We start from the raw sequence: 21,874 nt of genomic DNA on the forward strand, positions 1-21,874 counted from the left end.
CACACGTGAGATTTTGTTTAACAGTGTTTTATTTTAAATGTGCATCAGAACCACACAAATCTAAACATGTGAATAAAGTTTTGTCCACGGTAAATGAAAATTATAATGGCATTGTAAATTATACATGACTTTGTTTGAATTAGCTGAATCAACAAACTGAGGCAGACTGTTCGAATGAACCGATCCATGTAAACGAGTGGATCTTCTCTTTCTGTTTTGAACGGCATCTGTGCCATCCTGTGATAAAGCACGTGTACTGTGTTGTCCCGCCTCTCTACGTTTTTTATTGGTAGTTGAATATGAAGGACGTACGCATTCCTGTTTTCTATTCGTTGCTTTAGATTTCGCGGGACTGTCAATCATATTCAGGAAGTTGCAGTCTTGAGTCAACTGCAGAACTGAAACTGTTGATTTTAAATAGAAATTCGGCTGCTGTATCATATTTTGTTTTTTATTGAGTACTAACATACTAACATAAGAACGCGCTATTGCAATTTTAGGTGTTTTTTGTGAAACAGAAGTTGAATAAGACTAATGATTTTACTTTAGTTAATCAACTTTATGTTAGTCGTTCTGAAACGTTTTACATGACATTTTAACATAATGCCTCCAAAGAAATACACACTACCTCGTCCACTTCCAGATGGATGCATTCTAACAGATTCAGAAAAGAAGAACTGGCGCATCGGGAAAATGATTGGAAAAGGAGGCTTCGGGCTGATTTATTTGGGTATGACTCTGTTCTGCATGAATATGTTATAATTTCAGTTTCATTTCACGTGTTGACAGAATAATTCAGGGCACATCATTTGTTAAGTTTAAAGAACACTATGTTTAAAGATCTTATTCCAACTAAAGAAACTTGCTGACTGATCTTAAAATATCAGTGCCTTTGTTTGGCTCAAGATGGACACAGTAATGGGTTTGTCAAAAATAAAGCTAGAACTTAAAGGTCCCCATTGAACTATGGCCTAATCCTTGGTTAGTCTAAAACCCTAGCCAGCTGGGTGAAAGGGTTTTTTTTTTCTCTCTCTCAAAAAGTGGAACTTTTATTGCAGTTACTTCTGCTCATTTTCTATTTAAGTGAGGTTTAAACACTGTATTTTTAGTGACATTTTAAGCACTTATTTTGCTGGATTAGCTTGTCGGATGATTACCATGACCACAATTTTTAAAGTACCAAAACATTTCCTAAGATTCATTCGAAATGTGAAAACAATGCTTAAAAAAACAAAAAACAAATATATCACAACACATATCATTAGGAAAAATAGGAATCTGTTAAAGTTTTAAATAAAAAGTAGCCTATTGTCATTATAAGCAAAAAACAAACTGGCCAGCACATTCAACTTTTCCTCAGTCAGAATTTGGGATGTCAACACAGGATTCCGCTTGGTTCTTCAATGGGTTTATTTACGCACTGTAGGTATTTTCTTTTACAATTTATTATGGCAAAGCAGTCAAAATAGGGGAAAAATGCTCAATAAGGGACATCTCTGAACTTTTGTTGGTGAGGAGTGGACCTTTCTAACCAACCCCGCTCCTGGCTATGGGCCTGTGATGAAACTAGGACTGTTTATGTATCTTAACTCTATACATAAGCATTGGATAGCTCAAATTTTTTACATATTTGTTAATGTTTACAGCCTCTCGGGATGTGAATGCCCCTGTTCGAGATGATGCCGATTTGTGATCAAAGTGGTAAGAAATATTTTAATCAGTTTATGAAATGTTCATTATAACACTATAAATAGACTTAAAGTCTCCACACCTACTGATTTATACTGTATGTCCATTTTCCAGGAAATATCATGAAAATGGACCTTTATTCTCAGAACTCAAATTTTACCAACGCGCAGCAAAGCCAGAAACTAGTAAGATATTTTGATCCTTTTAAATTTAAATCCTGTCAATATTCTGTAATGGAATTTCTGTTGTTATGTAAGGAAAAAAAATCCATAAACGCTGATTTTATTATTGCCAAAGAGGTAGAAGCAGATGCAGCCTTTGGAGTAGTGTTGAATGGAAAATGCTGAAGACCCCTCATCTTCATCTGAGAGTTCTCAAACATGGAGTGCATGTCACTGATGAAGTGGCTATAGATGTAAATTAGCCTGGCTAGGCGAATTAATAAACCAAAGCAAACATGCACCTCTGTGGTCGTTAGTGCAATCCCAGCTTGTTGAGCTCCTAATTCAGAGAGAGTGACCAAATTGCTGATAATGATGCTGGTTTCTCCAAAGGGCCCCTGACCACCTGTCAGTCTGGTGCACAGCCAGTCAAGACAGATTTCTTTCTAGCTAGGCTCTAGGAAATGTGCGTGAAATGTGCTTATTGTATATCACTTTATGTGTTTATAAATATGTGCATATGCATAAATGTTTTGCTAAGACATATATATTTTTTAAAATTCTGAACTCAGTGAGCAAATGGATGAAATCAAAACGGCTGGGTTTTTTTGGGTATCCCAACTTACTGGGGTTCTGGACTGACTGAAAGTAATGGAACAAGGTATGAGCTTGTCTTATTTTATTATTTGCATTATTTATTATTATTAATAATGATATGTATTTTTTTCAACCATGATGAACACATAATATATAAGCATGCATACAGTACGTAATCTGTGTTTGGGATCAGTGCAAAGCTGTTTGAGAATAGTAAAGTAGATATAAAACAAATAGTTCTGAAAGTGAGGCTGCACGTTGGCGCAGTGGGTAGCACAATCGCCTCACAGCAAAAAGGTCGCTGGTCGAGCCTCGGCTGGGTGAGTTGGCGTTTCTGTGTGGAGTTTGCATGTTCTCCCCGTGTTCGCGTGGGTTTTCTCTGGGTGCTCTGGTTTTCCCCACAAGTCCAAGACATGCGCTATAGGTGAATTGGGTAAGATAAAATTGTCCGTAGTGTATGTGTATAAATGAGTGTATGGATGGGTTGCAGCTGAAGGGCATTCACTGCGTAAAACATATGCTGGAAAAATTGGCGGTTCATTCCGCTGTGGAGGAATTCCCCAGATTAATAAAGGGACTAGACTGAAAAGAAAACGAATGAATAGATGAATAGTTCTGAAAGTAATTTCGATTTGTGTGACAACATAAAAATAATTACAAAAAATATATTTCCACATAAGTTGTATATTAAAGCATAGAGATGCGATGTTGCTCAGCAACTGTAAACGATTAAAATCTGCCAAACAATTTGACTGGTGTCTGACACATTCTGCTTTATATTTTAGCTCTCTGATAAGAGTTTAAAATTGTTGCTTGTCGAGACGCTTACTGTACCCAATCACATAGTATCACCAATCCATTTGACATTAACTGCAATAAATAGAGTACATGCATATTTTTGTCTGTATTCTTGAACTTCACTGTAGTTATTGCATATAATTAAGTCCATTATGATATTTTTTTCCGGGTGTAGGTACAGGTTTATGGTAATGGATCGGCTGGGTACAGATCTGCAAAAGTGTTAATAGAGAATGGTGGACAACTGAGGAAGTCCAGCGTGCTACAATTGGGTGTACTCATGGTGAGAGTGATAAACATTTTACATCATGAAGTTGATGTTTAAAGCCGCTTGATATTTAATATTATTTATGTACACATTTAGAATTCATTAATTTGTTTAATTTGATTTAGTTTTATATTTTTCATTTGAACGTATACAATATATTTTTTTTTGTCACAGGCTTGTCATTTTTATTTTTTCTTTATTATTATTATTTTAAAAACAACTTAATTTGTTTATTTTTATGTATTTTTCACATTGTTATTGTCAATGGTTGAACAGCTTAGATATTAGACTTACAATTATTGCACAAAATATTAGAGGTTATCTGACTTCCTAGATTGTCTATGAAAGCTTGTAAACATATTTTTATCTGAAGGACTGGGGAAATCAAAATGATGTAACCTTATTTTGTGGTCCTGAGAGCTCTCTCCTGTTCTATGACACATGACATAAATGCTTAATGTTTAAGAAATTGAGGTATTCTCTACTGTAAAGTCAGTGTCGTGCATAACCAGATTTATACAGAGAGTCTAAAAGCATTCATTGTGTAATATAGCCTCAATAGTGCAGTTACAGTGTTGTTGTAAGTTAAGTTATAAAAAAAATATATCATTTGTAATATCACCAATTTTATAATTTTTTTTTCTTAATCTGTTTTTCAGTAAATCATTTGAGCCAGTGATTTAATTATCCGTTCATATAGACAGTCACTTTCTTTGTAAGTTTGTATTGAACAAATCATTTGATAATGATTCTAATTAGGTTTATTGGGGCATTTTAGTTACATCTTAATCATGAACTTGTTTATGTCTGTTGTTCACTTAATGTCTACTGGTGTTGCTAACATAAAAGCTTTCTCAAATGTACATACAGTATATTCCTTTTCAGCTTCAAGTCTATTATGTTTCATTTATTTTCATTTCAGCTTTATTGCGGTTAACAAAAGCAGTAAGTAACAACCTCACTATAATTTATGAACACACTATAACATAACAATTAATGTTTTAAAATGACTTCAGTGTATTTAGGGGGTTTGATTTAGCACACACGTTAGCGTGAACACATAAACATTATTTACCTCATTTGTATACCTTAGTTGCATTTGCTTAGTGTCCGGCTATCTTGCATCCATCTCATCTGCCTGTAGTCATTACAGCAGGTCATTATGGGATTACTAAATTATTCATGTTAACCTTCCACTCTGCCACTTTGCCCCCAACAGCTGGATGTGCTGGAATATATTCACGACAATGAATATGTCCATGCTGATATTAAGGCTGCCAATCTCTTATTGGGATACAGAGATCCTAACAAGGTGAGCCTAAATGCTCATCATAACCACAATCAGTAGGGACATCTTAAATGATTGGTTATTGTTTTAAGTACATATTAACTATTTAGTTGCTGCATGTTTTCAAAAGAGTTTTTTATCACTTTCATTGATCATGTGTTAAGACGGCCAGCCAGCATCAATGACATTCAGAGCTTCACTCTTAAGTATAATCAATTAACTTTTCAGTCTGCTGTCACAACTTTAAAACTGACCCCAGTTTGCTTGTGCTTTGCACTAATGTACCATATATAGTATTGTAGAATAGATTCAGTTTGAAGGAAAATGTCATTGTGATGATTTATCCCGACTTTATCTCCTGCAGGTGTACTTGGCTGACTATGGTCTCTCATACAGATACTGTCCTAATGGCGAGCATAAAGAGTACAAAGAGAACCCCAAGAAAGGACACAATGGCACTATTGAGTATACAAGCATTGACGCTCACAAAGGAGTAGGTAATGTGAAATCTGTCGTTTATTTTATCTTTTTATTTTCCTGACATATCACAGTGAGAGAAATGTATGCTATCTAACGTGAATGTCTTGCTTTTCTCACTTAAAGTCAACATGAATTGGTGTTTGCAACCTATTTTATTTCTAGAATTTGAAGTATTTGCAAGTCAAATGGGGCATTCTGCAAAATATATTTGTGATATGTGTACAATTTCACCAGATGACATAAATAGCTCTATTTGGTAAGAATTCAGGTACAAAAGTAGAATAATCAAATGTAAGATAGCACTACATGGCATCTTCATTGTATGAATAACTGATTAATTATCTTTTATTAAAGTTTCAAATTGTACATTTCCTTGTGCCTGAATGGATTAAACTCTCTTGATATGCTCATACAGTCACAAGCCTTAAAAAACATGTAAATGAAAAGCATTTGCTCCATTATGGTGAACATCTCCAATGGTTCCATGTTCTGAACTGTGGCTCCTGGTCAACTATAATCCCAATTCAACATTGTAGATCCTGCGATGTGACTATTGCGTATACACACAATGCGATATTGATGCTAAAATGATATATTGTGCAGCTCTAGTTTAAATTTAGTTCAAATGATGAAATTCACAAGCATGAATTCACTAGCTAAAATACTCAGCTTATAATAGAGTACTGTTTATGTTGCTGGGACTTGTCAGTATCATGTCCTTAACTCCGGGTCATGCTATTGGAAACACATTAACTTGTAAATTGTGTACAGTCCTTTTTATTGGATATTGATTGTTCTAGCCATGCTTACTTGGGCAGACTTAATTCAAGAAATCCCTAATTAGTCAAAGTCATAACCTGCATCTTGTATGCATTTACTATTAATTAAAGCTTTGATGTTTTGTTGAACTGGGACTCAACGCCAATATCTCTGCCTGCGTTGGCCATAGGATATTACAGGAGTTCAATACTGAATACACAATGGTAAAGCTTGCTAATAGCCATGTTTCTGTTGCCGTTCATTTTGTAAGCATATGGAAAATAAACAAGATGCCCAGTCAGCAGAAAAAAGTAATAATTTACAAAGTTTATTTTTATGATAATAGCTAGTTTAATTTTGATATTAAATAATTGAATAATGTATTATCTTTAAATTATTTGAAATAAAGATATTTTAATTTTATATTTTTAAATTAGTTTTGCAATGTCAAAATTAGCTTAAATGACATGATAATATTCTAAATATATATTTATTGAACTTGATAATAAGTTTCCTACTTCGAATAGAGTAGCACGCATCAAAATATAATTCTACCTTAATGTTTTTGCAAGGACACCTCCTTTTTAAGCAATAAATTTGTGGATCCAGGCATTAAATAATTAAATCATTTTTTAATGTAGATTGAAAAAAAAAAACATGCTTCTATATTTTTATTTATCTGTATGATGGTAATGCATTTAAATAAAGAAAATGTGAGTATATATGTATGTTTACACAGTCACACATCTATTATTTCGGTTAGTGATATAAAAGGGAAAAAAATACATGACTCTCAGTAAATTCATAGCTTGGGCTCAGTAAAACACATTTTTTGATACATCAGAAAGTAAATCATGCTAAGGTTCAGACTAAGGTCTGGAGGCTTTCAGACAAGACCATGTTCTTACCTGAAACAATTTGTTAACTTCTCATGTACAGGATTCTACATATGGTCCTGATTCTGTCTTACTGCTCTTTAAATGTATGGCCAGTTGTACTGTGTAAATCACACTGCATATGGCAAGTGATATAACATTTGAGAGTTTATAAAAACACCTACCCACTGACTCTGGAGTTCATTGTCCTGGTCCCGATCCACTCCCAAACCTAAACTCAATGCAGCGAGGCCATAAATTTGACAAAGATTGTTTGCATCACTATCAAACTCTCTGCTGCAGAACGAGTCGACATCACCACACCGACTGCCCTGACAGAGGATGCAGACAGCTGTTGTGCTGGTCATTAGCATCGTCTGCCCTGTAGATGAATGTAGATTGCAGTGTTTCTTTTCTTTTGGCCTCTGGCACCCCGTGTAGCTGTTGATTTGTTACCATGGTGAGGAGTGCAAAGACGGGCACTTCGTGTCCCGCTGAACCCCGTGCTAAAGGCCTAATTATCACCTGTAGGGTTGAAGTGAGCCGGCTGAAATTCAGGAGGAGAGGTTCAAGAGTTTGACATGGCGCTTTGGATAATCACAATAACAATAGGCCGTAATTATGAACAACAGCTTCTATCTGATGGAAGGTGTTGTTCTCAGGCTTGAATGCATCATTCTTTTGGATGGGCCTTTTTTCTAAGTGAATCGGTGTCAGGACTAGGCCAGGCAGCCCACCCCTTCGACTCCCTATTACAGAGTAGTACTAAATGTTTACAGAGCACGTCTTATCTTGTGCTCTTTGGTCTTTAGTCAGAGTTACCTTTTATGTGGCACTTAAGAGGCATTTTCTCAAGGTCACCAGTGAGGGATGTTAAAATCTTTCTATTAAATTGTGTGTTTGCTAAATTAGTTTGGTCAAGGTTGAAGAAAAATAAAGAAAACCTATAGACGTGGCCTAATGGTGTTGCTGGCTAGCGGGCAGGGAGGCTGACTCCGTAATGGGCATGGCAGGATCAATGATGGTCATGGATTTAGGCAGAGATTTTCCCTTTTGATGAATGCAGTCAATAGGTAATTTCTCAGGAGATGGACTGCAGTTACAGTATTGAGTTAATACACTCTCTAGGCACGAACAAATGATGTGCCTTAATTTATCCTTATTGATGAAGTTGGAGCTTTTCATGAAGGTAAAAGCTTAAAGGGAGGTTAACTCCCATATATGAGAGAAACTGACAAAGCCCTCCCATTCAGATTTAAATATACGGGCGAACATAATTCATTGAGGGTTCTTAGTTTAAAGTCAACCTATAATTGGTCAGTCTGACCCAAAATGTATTTTAGTTTAATAGCTTGGATCTGAAATGAATATTTCATATCTGCTGCTGTCTATCTGCCTAGACTAATCAGTTGGTTGAAGTGAGGCCATTTAACACTCCTTGTTCAAGCAGATGCCTTTGTAGTAATTCTAGAGCAGTGTTGTTAAAACTGGACAGGGATAGATTCCCATTGAGCTTATGGAACACTGAATTGAGCTCTGTTGAGCTTATTCAATAACTATACAAAGACCCCTTAAATTAAATCCAAAAGTATTCATTTCTTCTCCTTTTGATGTTAAGTACAATTGGATGGATTATTTAAATTTATGTTGTTTACAACTACTAGACAATTTAAATAATGCCTAATGAGAAGCTGGACTGAGTGATGTTGTGTTGCACACCATAACATAATGTAACGTGACTTGTGTAGTCCGCCTTATAAACAGATGTTTGTGGACTGGTGAACATGTATAGTAGGGTTGTCTTGATACTGGAATCCATTACCAGTCGGTACTGAAATTTAAAAAATGTCCATTTCCCGCAAAAATTTGAGTGCTGTGGACCACGTTCTTAAACACTGCTGATTTGCCTACAGAAATGACTGTGATTGGCTGTGAAGGTCATCGGTTCACCGAACTCACCACTGTTTACTGCGTGTAACCACAGATACAGGGACACTGGAGCATTTTAAAGCCGCGATGCAACAGTTGATCAACATGACTTTGAAATGCTCTAGTGTCCCTGTATCTGTGATTACACCATAGACTGTAAAAGATATGGACGCAGTATCCGTGACGTCACCTATAGGTTTCTGAAGAGCGCAAATGAAGCTACAAGTAGGCGTGGCCAACCATCGCCATTTTGTTAGTGCATCATCGAACCGACCAGGGGTGACTTAATAAGGGCAAAGAAGCAGAGCTTGAGCGGAGCTGCAGATGCCTTCTAGCACTTTGCTTAGACGGGCTTTTCATTGGGAGAAACACTTAATACTTCATTACCTGCAACTCATTTGTGTTTTGACCACTTGTGCTTGGCTGTGTACTACAGTATATCAATAAATTGTTTAGTCTTTTAAAAAACAATGTTGTAATACTTTGAGCCACTAAGAAATGTTCTTATGACGTTTTTCTACAAGAGGAAAACATAATAATAATAATTTCACTCACCTGGGAAATGGATGCCACTTGAATGGTTTGTGAGCACAGTTAAGTGCACACAGCATACCATATTATCTGATAATTGTAGGAAATAATTCCAAAAGGCAATAGACTGAATAAAGCGATAGAAAACAAAACAAAAATACGATGTATATGCCAAGTTCAGCGGCAATCAGCTGGAATCAGCTGAGGTGAAATAACGGTGACCAGCGAGACCTAGATGTCAGTCTATACTCTATATAACTTAATAAAAACGAAACAGATGAGTTATCTGTACCCCCCCCCCCCCCCCCACACACACACACACACACACACTTAAATTAGCAGTAATATTAGCTATATGCACCAAAACCATCTTTTGTACCAGGCTGTAAACGTTTTTATCAGCTGTAAAAAAGGAAAATTTTGCATTGCAGTCAGAGAACATCTGGGACCTCATGTATTAACGCTGCATTCTCACAAAAACTTTGCGTACGGCAGATTTCACGCTCACATTTGGATTTACTAACGATGAAATGAACATGAGAATGTGCGTTGGTCCACGCCAACTTCATGTCTAGCGGACGCGCATTTCTTGTGTGTGTTTGTTTTATTTCCATTAGCGACTCCTAGAGGCAATTGTGTTAAATTGCACACTACAAAGTATCTTTGAGCCGTGCAATGGCAGCTCTATAGGACGGGATCATAAGGTTTCCATACCACACAGTTTACCAGCCAAACATTAAAGCGCAATTTGCAGTGATGGCCGGTTTTCCAAAAGTAATCTGAGCGATCGACTGCACAACTGCACGATAAAGGCGCCATCTGAAGATGAATTTGCATTTGTATATCGGAAACCTTTCCATTGAATAAATGTGCAAACAATATGTGATGCTCAAATGCGCTTAACACAATACACACACTTATTAATGATTCCTACTTGTCTTCCTTGTGATGAAGAGTAGGCAAAATCTGATATGTATTGGGGAAAAAAAGATCGATTTCATCAGACGCTGGATTCGAACCGAGTTCATGATTGATAGTGTCAGAACATGCTGCCATGCGCTTTACGGGCTACGCTGCTCTGCTCTCTTTAGTTGTTTTATCTCTGTCAATCAAACGGGACACTACAAAATTTTACACCTTTACATCGCACTATTTCTTTTTTAATTCCTTCACAGTGCGATGTTCAGACCCCACTGCGTTAACTGTGTCAGCTAAACTCTCCCACTGTATTTTTTTCTTTTGTTATTAATTGTGGAGGACAACCTTGCAAATAACATTGTTTATCTCCAGTCTACCACCGAAAGGAGCACCTCCAATTCACATTCTGTTCAAAGTTTCTCTTTTTGCTTGCTTTTGCCATTGGTTTTCATTTGGTTTTGCCAAAGTAGAGTCATTACCATATTTATTAGGGGGAGGAGGCAGGGAGGGGTTTTGCGCTCGTGCACGTGCACTCAGTTTCACGTTAATTCAGATGTACAAAGAGAATATGCGTGGGATACAGCGTACGCAGTGTTTCATACATCTGAATTTTTTGCTGCGTACGCACATTTACAGCTTTGTCCGTACGCAATGTTTTAGTATGAATTCAACGCAAGTCTTCATACATGAGGCCCCTGGACTTCCTGAAGCTAGCCCCCAATGGCGAGTCGATGAATTGCAGTTCAGTTCCTTCGGTATTGGCTTCACGAGGGAGATCGGGATGTTACCGCTTGGGTTACACTCAGTAAACAGGGGTGAGTTTGGTGAACTGATGACCTTCACAACCAATCACAGTCATTTCTGTTGAGCACTTGAACACAATGGTAAATCAGTGCTGTTTAAGAACGTGCTCCACAGCACTCTAATGTTCGCGGGAAATGGACGTTTTTTAAAATCTCAGTACCCACTGGTATCGAATTCCAGTATTGTGACAACCCTAATGTATAGTATAGTTAGTGGTTTGATTCATGAGAAATTCCTGAATTTTTTTTTATCTCAGCCCATTTTTTATGAATCAAAAACATAGTATTATTTTTATTAGTTAAAAAAATTGCTTTGGGAATCTGAAATACCATCCACTTTTAATTTTAGAGTAAGATATGCAATGATAAATAAGCAAATGCAAAAGTGAATCTATATTGAGACCTAGCTTAGTGGAGAGAAATAATCTTTTTAACATGTATAATAATGCGATAATCATGAAAGATGAAGTGGCTTTATAAGAAGTTTTTCGTTTACAAAAGACATTTACACTAGATGGCAGTTGTGTAATGTGCTAAGGCAGAGGTGGAGATGGAGGAGGTCTAGGGAGCACAAGCACACACTCCCAAGCTCTTCTCTTAAGGCCAGCGGAGACCCCACGGAATCCAGTAACATGTGGAAACTATTTGAGCCCAGACATTTATTTCTTTGTTTTACTGCTTGGCTCTCTGTCGGAGAGAGTGTCGGGCCGGGCCACAGGCTGTCTGGATCATGTCAGAGGCCGTCAGGATCAGGTTCCTGGACGAGTCGCCAGACCAGACGAAGAAGGAGGGAGTGTGAGAGCGATGCGAGGAGTGCTGGTGGGAGGAACTGACCTACTCTTTCAACTCTTAGCCCCTCTTAGAAAAGCCCCGTTAGCCTGTTAGGCAGGCCAGGGCACCAGCTGAGAAAACAAAATACTTTTCTCCATCACCCCTCCTCCTCTGCCTTTTTTTTATAAGGGCATATTTCAGCAGCCAATGGATGGGTCATTCAATCAAAGGGTCTTAACTTACTTCTCAACTGACACTTAACTTCTTTTTCTTATCTTCGCTTTCTCCAACAGCCGCGTCCCGGCGAGGAGACTTGGAGGTGCTGGGATACTGCTTGCTTCATTGGCAGTGTGGAACTCTGCCCTGGCTCCCTTCTCTTAGAAACCCAGCTGAGGTCCAGGAGGCCAAGGCCAAGTATGTTCCCCTTTTCACCACAGGTCTAGACCTTAAACTCCGTTGTGCACAGTGGCTGCTGATCAGAGCATTTTGTGCTTATTCAGCCTGAATTATTCTCTCACAGCTGCTTTGTTAAGCCTTAAAACTCTACTAAAAGTGTATAAGGCTACAGACTTTCTCTCATGCCTAGAAATGTAAGCTGAGGGGTACACAGCTTTAAAATGATCTTCAGATCTTCAGAAGAGAGAATGACAAGTTCTTCACAGTAAAATATTAACCATATGTTGTGTGTTTGCATAAGTCGAAAGCAAAGGCGTTTTCAGATGCATTCTCGCAACAAGACCTCTGGATAACCTTTCCTCTCATCATCTCTTAACTGCAGGTTGATGTCTAACCTGCCAGATTCTGTTCTGAAGATGTCTACCTCCAGCTCAAGCATGGGTAAGTGCACGTGAGTTTGCAGGCCATTTGCATTGATCAACAAGGTATGGAGCAGGGACTTAGATTCCTCGCCATCCCCACAGGCACAATCTCCTTGCCTCTCCTTCATCAACGGACTCTAGCATCCCTGCAGTATCTTTTTCCCCTCCGCAGGGAGCGAGGGCACGTGCGTCTTCTGAAAGGGGGCTTTGTGATCTATGATTATGATGAGGCCTTATTCCCCCAACCTTGAGAGGCTGGCTGCAGCTGGACCAGAAAGATAAGACCTCTAACATGCATCAAGGCTGCGCATGTGGTATACATTCAGCTGGGCTGCCACAAAGAGAATGCGCACCAGCATAGCACTGCATCCAGCATATTTATTACAGTGAAGAATGGAAGGTGCCCATATAAGACACACATTTGTGTTCTCGTATGAACAGAGAAGCCCTTTCACATTGTGCTTCTGCCACCGTCCATTTGTTAGGAAGATGTGGTTTTTGTTCCCTTTGGAATGAAAATTAAGTCTGCAGATGCAGGTTGTCACTTGGCCGGACATTCGTGCGTGCTTTCGGTTAGCATCTAGGTCAACTGCAGGATACATCAACATAAAACATGCACACCAGCACAGTTGGGGTTTATCTGTGAATTATGCAAATACGCAACCACAATCCACCTCCACAGTAGTCCTCACTTGTGTAGTTTTCCAAAAAGGATACATTCGGGATATATGATGAGGTGTTTCTAAAAATGTGTCCTGCTCAACATTTGATTTTTAAGAATTGTTTTCCGAGTATTAAATGGATAGTCCAACCAAGAATTCTGATTAGATTTTGTTATCATTTACTGTCCTTTTATGAAACTGATGACATCTTTCTTCTTTGGAACACGAAAGACAAAATTTGATGTTTTATTTTTTGTATAAATTATGGTTTTGCATATTCAAATGTCTTTCTTTCTGTCCCCCTACAGAGATTGCCCAGTTCCTGTCCAGAGTGAAAGACCTTGGCTATAATGAAAAGCCAGACTACCAGGCCCTCAGAATGGTTCTGTCAGCGACCGGGCTGCAGGGCCCATTGGACCTCTCCAGGCAGAGAGCTTCAGAGACGGTCAGGCCAACTACACAAAGGGTGAGTGTGAGATGCTTTGGCACAACAGCCCAGTAGTCTTAATCGAGACCATATGAGCTGGGGCTGGAGCATTCAGAGCAGCCTGTGGGCTGCGGCAGATTTATCTGTCTGGGAGAGAGAAGGAGATGCTCAGGTTTGGGAACCCTCCTCTGACCCTTTCCCAGCTACACTGCCTCCCACTTCTGTTCAGAGCAGACTGACTGGCCTATTGGCGGCGTTGGAGTTGGACCGAAATGGTGCAAACCAGAAAAAAAAGGAGATTTACACAGTGGTGACAGACTCAGAGTTACTGAAGGCCCTCAGCCTGGGGCCACAGCTCTATGCAGTGTCAAAACCATAGAAGAGAGCCATTTAATTAAAGCACTCTTATTTATTGCTATCACGCGCAGACTTGTATTTCAACGTGTATGTGTATTCAAAATGGTGCCTCTGAAAATCCACCATGTCAGATTTCTGTGCTCTATTATGCTGGTGAAAGACAAGAATGGCACTTTTTCTCTATAAGTAGAATGAGATGGTGGATCTTGACCGTGGTGTCATAGGTTAACCTTTGCTGACCTTGCCAAAAGGCTTATTGGCTCTCAAGAGGTCTGGAGTGGAGAGACCTTAATTCCTCTGGAATCACTTCACAGTTGATCACTGCCAACTTGAACCGCTGAACTTCATGAACACCCGAGCAACCCAATTTGGGGCTGTTGAATACACACATTTTGCAGAGGCCAAAAGATCGGCATTTAGAATTGCTTCTCATTTTTCTGAAGCTGTCCATCAGTTTGATCTGTGGTCAATAGAGAAGGCTCAATGTTGAGGATTTAGAGAAGGTATGGTAAATACCTTCAGTGTTTAGGGTGTCATTTACTCGCTGATATTGAAACCACTCTGCACAGTAAGTAATTCAGAGGACCACCTGCAGAACACATCTCCGTTCTGCAGTTTTAGATTGACCTTTGCATTTTACAAGTGTTTTATGAATAAAGCATGAATCATACAAATGGTGATTTGAATAAAAAAAAAATCAGAATGGTAGTTGGAATGAGTCATGCACATGAATGAACTAAGAAACTGTAGTGGAATTTTGCTTCAAAAGGTTTTTTTTTAAATGTGGGAAATTGATGAACTTGGGGTGCTTTCACATCTGTGGTTCGGTTGGTTTTGTCCAGACAAAGGGCAACAAATGATACATTGTAGTATTTCTCTGCTGTTTTTGGGTTCTTCTCACATCACACTGATTTGGTCATGTGACAAAATCCACATCACTCATTGGCCAGATGTTATTGAACGTATTTCCTAAACTGCCTTTCGATTGGTCAGAATTTAAGTGTAGGAAAATGCCAATGGAACTCCCACAAGTAAACGAAATGGCAGACACAAAATGTCACTTTTTACTGTGGAGTGATTGCGCTGGCTAATTGTATCCCTGGTCATAGTAGACTATACAGTTTGAGAATGAAGTGGGGCTGTGACTGCAAAACAATGTTTAATGCATTGCAAATGGCAAAGGCGCATCGCAAGTCACTTCAGGAGGAGGCATGAATCAATTTTGCTAAACTGCGACAACTGAAAATATTACCAATGATCCATCAGGTAATGTTTTTCTCTCTCACCCTTTGGTAAAGCGTTGTCAACAAATATTTTACCGCCACACAGCATAATATGAGACGGTGCATTGGACTACGGCATCTGAATTTGTCCAAAAAGGTGCAGTACTTTTTCAGTTTGGTTGTTTTAGTTCGGATGATGTTCTATCCACAAACTGACCGCTCCAGAGTTAGTTTGAAAGCGTACCGAGACCACTTCTTCAAGGAGGTCTTGGTATGCTTTTTTGGTGCGCACTTGAGTGCGATTGCTACATTCACACCTGCCCAAACGAACCACATCAAGAGGGAAAACGAACTCTATTGCAATTCAATCGAACTAAATAAGGCAGGTGTGAAAACATCCTTGAACACAATGCAAGAACTGCATGGGTAAATCCTTTGCCCTTAAGCAAAAGTCTTGGTCAAATAGATTCCTATTGATACTATTGGATATCGGCACCAAAAAAAATAAAATAAATAAACTGCCTTTACAAACATTACAATTCAGAGGCCAAAATATTCTTCACCAATTTTTACTCTGCAACAATTTGTCCACTGTCATTTTGACATTCCATCACCATCCACATGCAGCAAAACTGCAAACGGTGTGCATACAGTGTATTGCAAGATGATTAATCAGACAGAACAAGTCCACTAGGTGTTACTGCACATACTGTACTTGTTTATCCATTCTCAAAATGCAGAAAAAGAGGTATAATCATCTGACATTAGGACACAAAGTTAGATGACTATGTAGTTTGGATGATGGTTCATATGGATGATCGATCATTCTAACAAAGCAATGTGACTTTTTAGTCTTTTAATTCTTACCACCCTACATTAGGCGCAGATGGAAAGCATCAGTGTCACCAGCAAGGACATTATGATTTGAATCCCCATTTCTTTGTAGTTCTATTTTTCTCTGTGGTTCTGTTCATCTCTTTCTAGACAATGTAGCTAAAGATCCCTTTGAATAAAAGCTAAAACAACACCATCAATGTCCCCCTCGTGTCTCAGCTCTCCTGAAACCACGTCAAGCAGCGTGAGGCCAGCAGCTCCTCGTGTCACTCCAACACTCCTGGAGTTTATTTTGCCTACAGCTGACCTCGCTGGTGATCTGTGGCCAAATTTAGTTTGGACAGTTGCCACCGTAGGGAGAGCAGTAGATGCCATTAATCAGGGCAGGTCTTCTCCTCTCAGGATTCAGGTCAGGGAAGGAACACAGAGTGCACTCTTTCTCTCTCTCATGAATGCTCGGAGACAAAAGCAAGTAAATTTCTGTCATCTAATTTAACTTAACCTCCCACAGGCCGCAAGCCAACCCAAGACTACTGAGAAAAAAACAGGGAGATCAAAGCCTGCGGTGACAGCGGAGGAAATTGATGAGGAACAGTTGGGTGTGTCATCACCAAACAAAGTCTGGAGCAGGACCAAAACACAGACACACAAGCAGGTATAATTAAAAAAAAACATAACTGAATGACAGGCATAACTCGACTAGAATAGAATTGTATTCTGCTCATATTATTTGAGAAACTAGCATCACTCCCAACAAACTAAAAAATGTAGACTGACATTTGTACGCTTGCTGTATTGAAGTCCATGATTTGCCACATTCTGAAGGAACTATTCTACAGACCCAGGTCGAGAACTGTAGTTTCAAGCACACAGGTTTGCTATTCTGTGAATGTGAACTATAGATTTGGGAAACACCACATTGTTGAATGTTTTTTGGTAAAGACAGAACCATTGTCGACTAGTGATGCTTTTAGGAAATCCACTTCTGGTTGAATAATGTTCTGAATAGGCATGCCCAAGTCCCTTTAAGGCAAGTCATTTCACTCTTTGAAATGCCTCTCGGGAAGTATGCTCTGTCTGAATGGGGAAACATCAAATTCTCAAATTGCTTGCCAAGCTAGCTTATGATTAAATTTAATATTAGGTATCACAAATAAAAGTACACAACAAATGTCTCTTTAGTTTCATTTCTAAATGTTTGAATCATACAAAATCTGCAGAAACTCATGTCTGATTTGAGCCCCTCCCCTGGAGACTGTATATCGAAGGCTGATTGGCTCCAGTACTAGAAGGCGGGGCTTCATTCGCCATATTGACTTTTACACTTTTCTCCATTTAAAAATATACGAGTGACATGTCATGTGTATTCTATAAGCTGTCTCATTTTAGAGGCTGCAGACTTCAAAGGTGAGTCCTTCAAAGTCTATACAAGCTGAACCTAGCATTTTGAAATGAGACGATCTAGCCTATAGACAGATCTCATCACCTAGCAACCATAACAGCTTTCGTTGATAAGCCGTAATAAAATTTGGAATGACTTTTTTTTAAAGTGATTTTAAATCTTATTTTAAGTGATCTGAAAAAAAAAGCAAGGTTTACAGAAGCTGGAAATATATTTCCTTTGATCCATACATGCGCACACAAAAATCTAAACTGTCTATAAAATCACTTTTTAGTTAGACATGTCATACTCTTTTTGTTTTTTTAACATATGTTTAGATATCCAAGTAAGATAAAACCTAATTCAAACATTTAATCCAGAGATTTTTTTAAAAACATTCTGCCGTTATCAGCGCGCAATGAATTATGGGATGTTCCAGGCCACAAAGGATCCACCGCTTGTGTCCTTCATTACCTGGGAAACGAAGGACGCAGTTTGAGGATGTATTTGAAGAAGCCTTCAAATTTTTAAAAAATGAGACAGCCGTCGTTGCGCCATGATGACACAGAACCCTTCGAATGCTTCCTTCAGAGGATGCAGCCTCTGAAATGTGACACAGCTATAGTCTTTGGGCATGCATATGTGGAAAGGTGCAGTTTTTTTTAAAAGGCTTGGACGATTTAAAACAAATAGTTATTATTATTTATACATTTAATGCTAAAGTAATGACTTATTTCTTCATGGTGTTTACTGCGTATAAGATTAAACACAAATTAAAGCATCCCTTAAAATGACTAATTACAAACAAACAATGAATAAATGCATAATATTACAAATACAAATGGGTGATGCTACACGATTAGAGTTGAACTGAAAATGTTTCTTGGTTCATAGATTTAATAGTAAATTTGTATCAGGTAAATTTTTATTTAGATTAGATTTTAATTTGGTTATTACTCTAGCTGCATGTTTCTAAAGAAATCAATAATATGCTGATGAAGTGCTTAAACTTCTCTCATTAGTATCAATATTGAAAAGTTTTGCCACTTAATATTTTTGTGGAAACTTTTTTTCAGGATTGTTTGATGTTTCTTATGTAAATACTACATATTTAGTGCTATCATACTGTGGTTTTCTTCTTTGCTTAATTATTTCTTGTTACAGAGGCCAGTCAGAGCTGACACAGCTGCTAAAGGAAGCATCGGGCAAAACCCTATGCCCTACGAAAGTGATGAGGACGTCAGTGATGAATATGAGCCCCTGCCTCCACGAGTTCATCCTAGAACAAGAGCAGGAGCCCGACAGAGACAGGAACATGAACAAGTAAAACCAGCAACAGAACACAAGCCAAATGCCAAATAGACCACAGTCCTTCACTCACTTATTCAATCTGATCTATGTTTTAAAAGAGTCACAGGAAATGCTAAATTAATTTTTTGAATAAGTTTAATTTATTTAACACTTTTTTCCAAGCTCAAAGCACTTAACAATCAACAATGAACATAAAAGATTTAAAAATATAACAAAAAATATAGTAAACAATGCAGAAAATGATGGATTCTGATGTATGTTGTATGCAGTCTTTGTCATTTGATGCAGTAGTGTTTTAACAATCAAGCCCTTGCAATGTGTGGAAAAAAAAATCTAATTTGCTTTAACAACACAGGAAAAAAAGAATGCAGATGTTTATAAGAGCAAGACCTGGATGACCAAGAGAAGACAAAACCACCAGTATGACAACCAACAAAACAATACTCGATCAATTGATAACGACTATGCAGTAGCCAGCAGTGAAGCTGACTACTGGAGGAACTACACTAGCAAACACAGCTGGAAGAAAAAACAATGGGAAGAAACCGATGATGATGATGAAGATGAAGACCACTGTGGAAGTGATGTTTGTGAACTGAAAGTTGAACGAAATAACAGAAGAGGAAGAGGATTTGGAAAATTGATAAATCAGAGTAAATGGCCAATCAAAAGACTATCGATTTTCCTTGTTGTTCTGATATTAGCGGTTGTTGGCTGTTGGTTTTATCCTCGCTGGAGCCGTAATGCCACACAACGCTACTCTGAATGAACAGACTGTTGTTAAGCATTTCCTGTGACCATTTTCACAGTGATAGGCTGAAATAAATACAAAGTATTTTTAGGATTTTTTTGTACGCTAGGAACAAACTGTATGGTACATTTTAACCAATTTAATTGAGCATAAAAATAAAATGAATTTCTTTATAGAGCTCTTGGTATATTTTTGCAATGGAGTGTAATATTACCTTGCTGCAGTAAGGACATTCTCCAAACACAATATTGAAGCTTTGGCGACTGGTTGGCAGACCTCTCAGCCACTGCGAAGACAAATATATCAAATTAGATTTAGAAGGGTCCTATTATGCTTTGTGCACTTCAGCTTCTTTTAGTGCATGTTGGTGCTGTTTGATCTGGACTGACAGAAAAAGTTAAAAAAGCATCAAGTTCACTCTAAGGGGCCATTGTGCCTGTTCATTTACATGTTTTTTTCCATTTTAATGTAGAGTTGAATTCAGAATTCCCCGTAATTTTTTTCCCCAATACAATATTATAGTTTTAATAACTAATAGGTTATCTATAGAACAATTTTAGAGCACAAAAAATAAAGGAGAGTTCAGGATGAGAGTTCAGCATGAATTGTTTGTAGTCATAAGTTTTCTTTTGGGAAAATAGATGCCACCATATCCTGAATATAAATAATTGTTCACCACATCCGAGATATTTTTTTCCCTATATCTAATATACAAGTACACATGCTGTTAACTTTCATAGATAGTAACCAACGATATCTAAATGTGAGTGTTTTTGAAATATTGTAGCATTTTGTGTTTTGGGCAGAGAAGTGTAGGTTCTCTGTCAAAAACCCAAAAGCCTACAATATTTCAAAAACACTCAAATTGTGCTGGGTCTGACAGTCAGCTTTCTATGCAAACACATTTGTTTGTGAGCTTTAAACACCATTTCACGAGTTCACACTTGCAATAGTTTCAGAATAAAGCGTATTTGGCGTGCTGTCCGGGGAGAGGGCTCTGAGCTCGGGGAAGACACCCAAACTCGAGTTATTCCTCTTATCAGGAAACGGAGAGGAATTGGGATTCGAGCGAATAATCTAGCCCGGCCCCAGAACGCTCCCCCCGGGATTGTAATGCTTAAGAGGTGAGGTGACGGGGTGGTGGAGGGATGCTAAAGTCGTAAGATGCTGCAGGTAAGACAGCTTTGGTATATATAGGGGTTTGGTCAAGAACTGATTGGATAATAGAATAATTGTCAATGACGTATTTGATACTGAAACTTCTGCGCATGCTCCTCACGAAATTTGGTTATAAAACATCACGTATTGGGAGTTTAAATGTTTGATTGTTTGCTGTTGCTGCTGCATCCAAGGCACAAGCTGTAAAGGCTCCGCCCTCTTCTGGCCGGGGTCTGCAGCTTATTTGCATTTAAGGAGGCACATGAAAACAGCATGTTTTTGCTTCCACATAAAAGTGAGCTTTTTATAATCTGTGCAGTATTTTGAGCTGAAACTTTCCAGACACATTCTGAATACCCAAGACTTTCTTTAAATAATAAAATGCTAACAAATTAATAATTGGTTAAGGAGTTCCACATTGTGCAGTGTTTTTTTGTATGGATGGTTTGAGTCAGTGTTTCTTACCTCATAAAGACACACTTGATGAAAAGGCTGGCCACAGCGTGGGTCATTGCAGACCTGATCTGGGATGGCTGACTCAAGTCGGTAAGAATAGCAGATTCCACATTCAACACTGAAACTCTGAGAACACAACCATAAAATGAGATTAGCTTTCAGATGTACAAAGTTGCAGGGAAGTAAAAAAAAACGATCAGTAACATTTCAGTCATTATTTTATGTCTCATTTAAAAAATACAAGGTGAGTAGATTTTTTTTATTTTTCTTGAACACAAAAGGAGAATTTGTGTTGAATTTGATATTTTAATATGCAATTACTGTCAATAAAGACAAGGAGAAACCCAAATCTTACAAGTTAAAGGTGCAGTATGTAAGTTTGACACCCAGTGGTTGAACTAGGTATTGCATTCCTGCATCAAAACAAACGCAAGCGCAGGTTGCCAGATTGACAACATTAACAGGAGCGAGTCTCGAGCCTAAAGGCTGATTTAAACCATGTTCTAAATAAAAGCAAAGGCACACGATATAAGGATATTTTACATATTAAAAGGAGTTTTTATCCTAACCAACACCTCAAATAGATATATTTGAAACGGCTTCTATTTTGCAATGTGGTCAGTCTGCTA

General features: G+C 38.2%; 2 protein-coding genes across 2 annotated transcripts in view; one reads left to right on the plus strand and one right to left on the minus strand.

Annotated features, from left to right (window-relative positions):
- Nucleotides 1–378: 378 nt before the first annotated feature.
- Nucleotides 379–19,808, plus strand: LOC130239289 (serine/threonine-protein kinase VRK2-like). Its single transcript, XM_056470384.1, is given in 15 exon segments — nucleotides 379–730; nucleotides 1,647–1,701; nucleotides 1,804–1,874; nucleotides 2,423–2,454; nucleotides 2,456–2,511; nucleotides 3,421–3,464; nucleotides 3,467–3,528; nucleotides 4,733–4,825; nucleotides 5,166–5,298; nucleotides 12,161–12,281; nucleotides 12,646–12,704; nucleotides 13,656–13,813; nucleotides 16,700–16,843; nucleotides 18,734–18,892; nucleotides 19,236–19,808. Coding segments are annotated over 15 exon segments (1,728 nt in total). The 5' UTR covers nucleotides 379–603; the 3' UTR covers nucleotides 19,650–19,808.
- Nucleotides 18,998–21,874, minus strand: part of LOC130239288 (E3 ubiquitin-protein ligase FANCL-like) — a 31,547-nt gene continuing 28,670 nt past the window's right edge. Inside the window, 3 exon segments of the mRNA XM_056470382.1 lie at nucleotides 18,998–19,696; nucleotides 19,846–19,917; nucleotides 21,255–21,371. Of these exon segments, the coding sequence (XP_056326357.1) occupies nucleotides 19,661–19,696; nucleotides 19,846–19,917; nucleotides 21,255–21,371 (225 nt within the window). The 3' untranslated portion in view covers nucleotides 18,998–19,660.

The sequence above is a fragment of the Danio aesculapii genome, chromosome 13 (assembly GCF_903798145.1).
Source record: "Danio aesculapii chromosome 13, fDanAes4.1, whole genome shotgun sequence".
Taxonomy (NCBI): domain Eukaryota; kingdom Metazoa; phylum Chordata; class Actinopteri; order Cypriniformes; family Danionidae; genus Danio; species Danio aesculapii.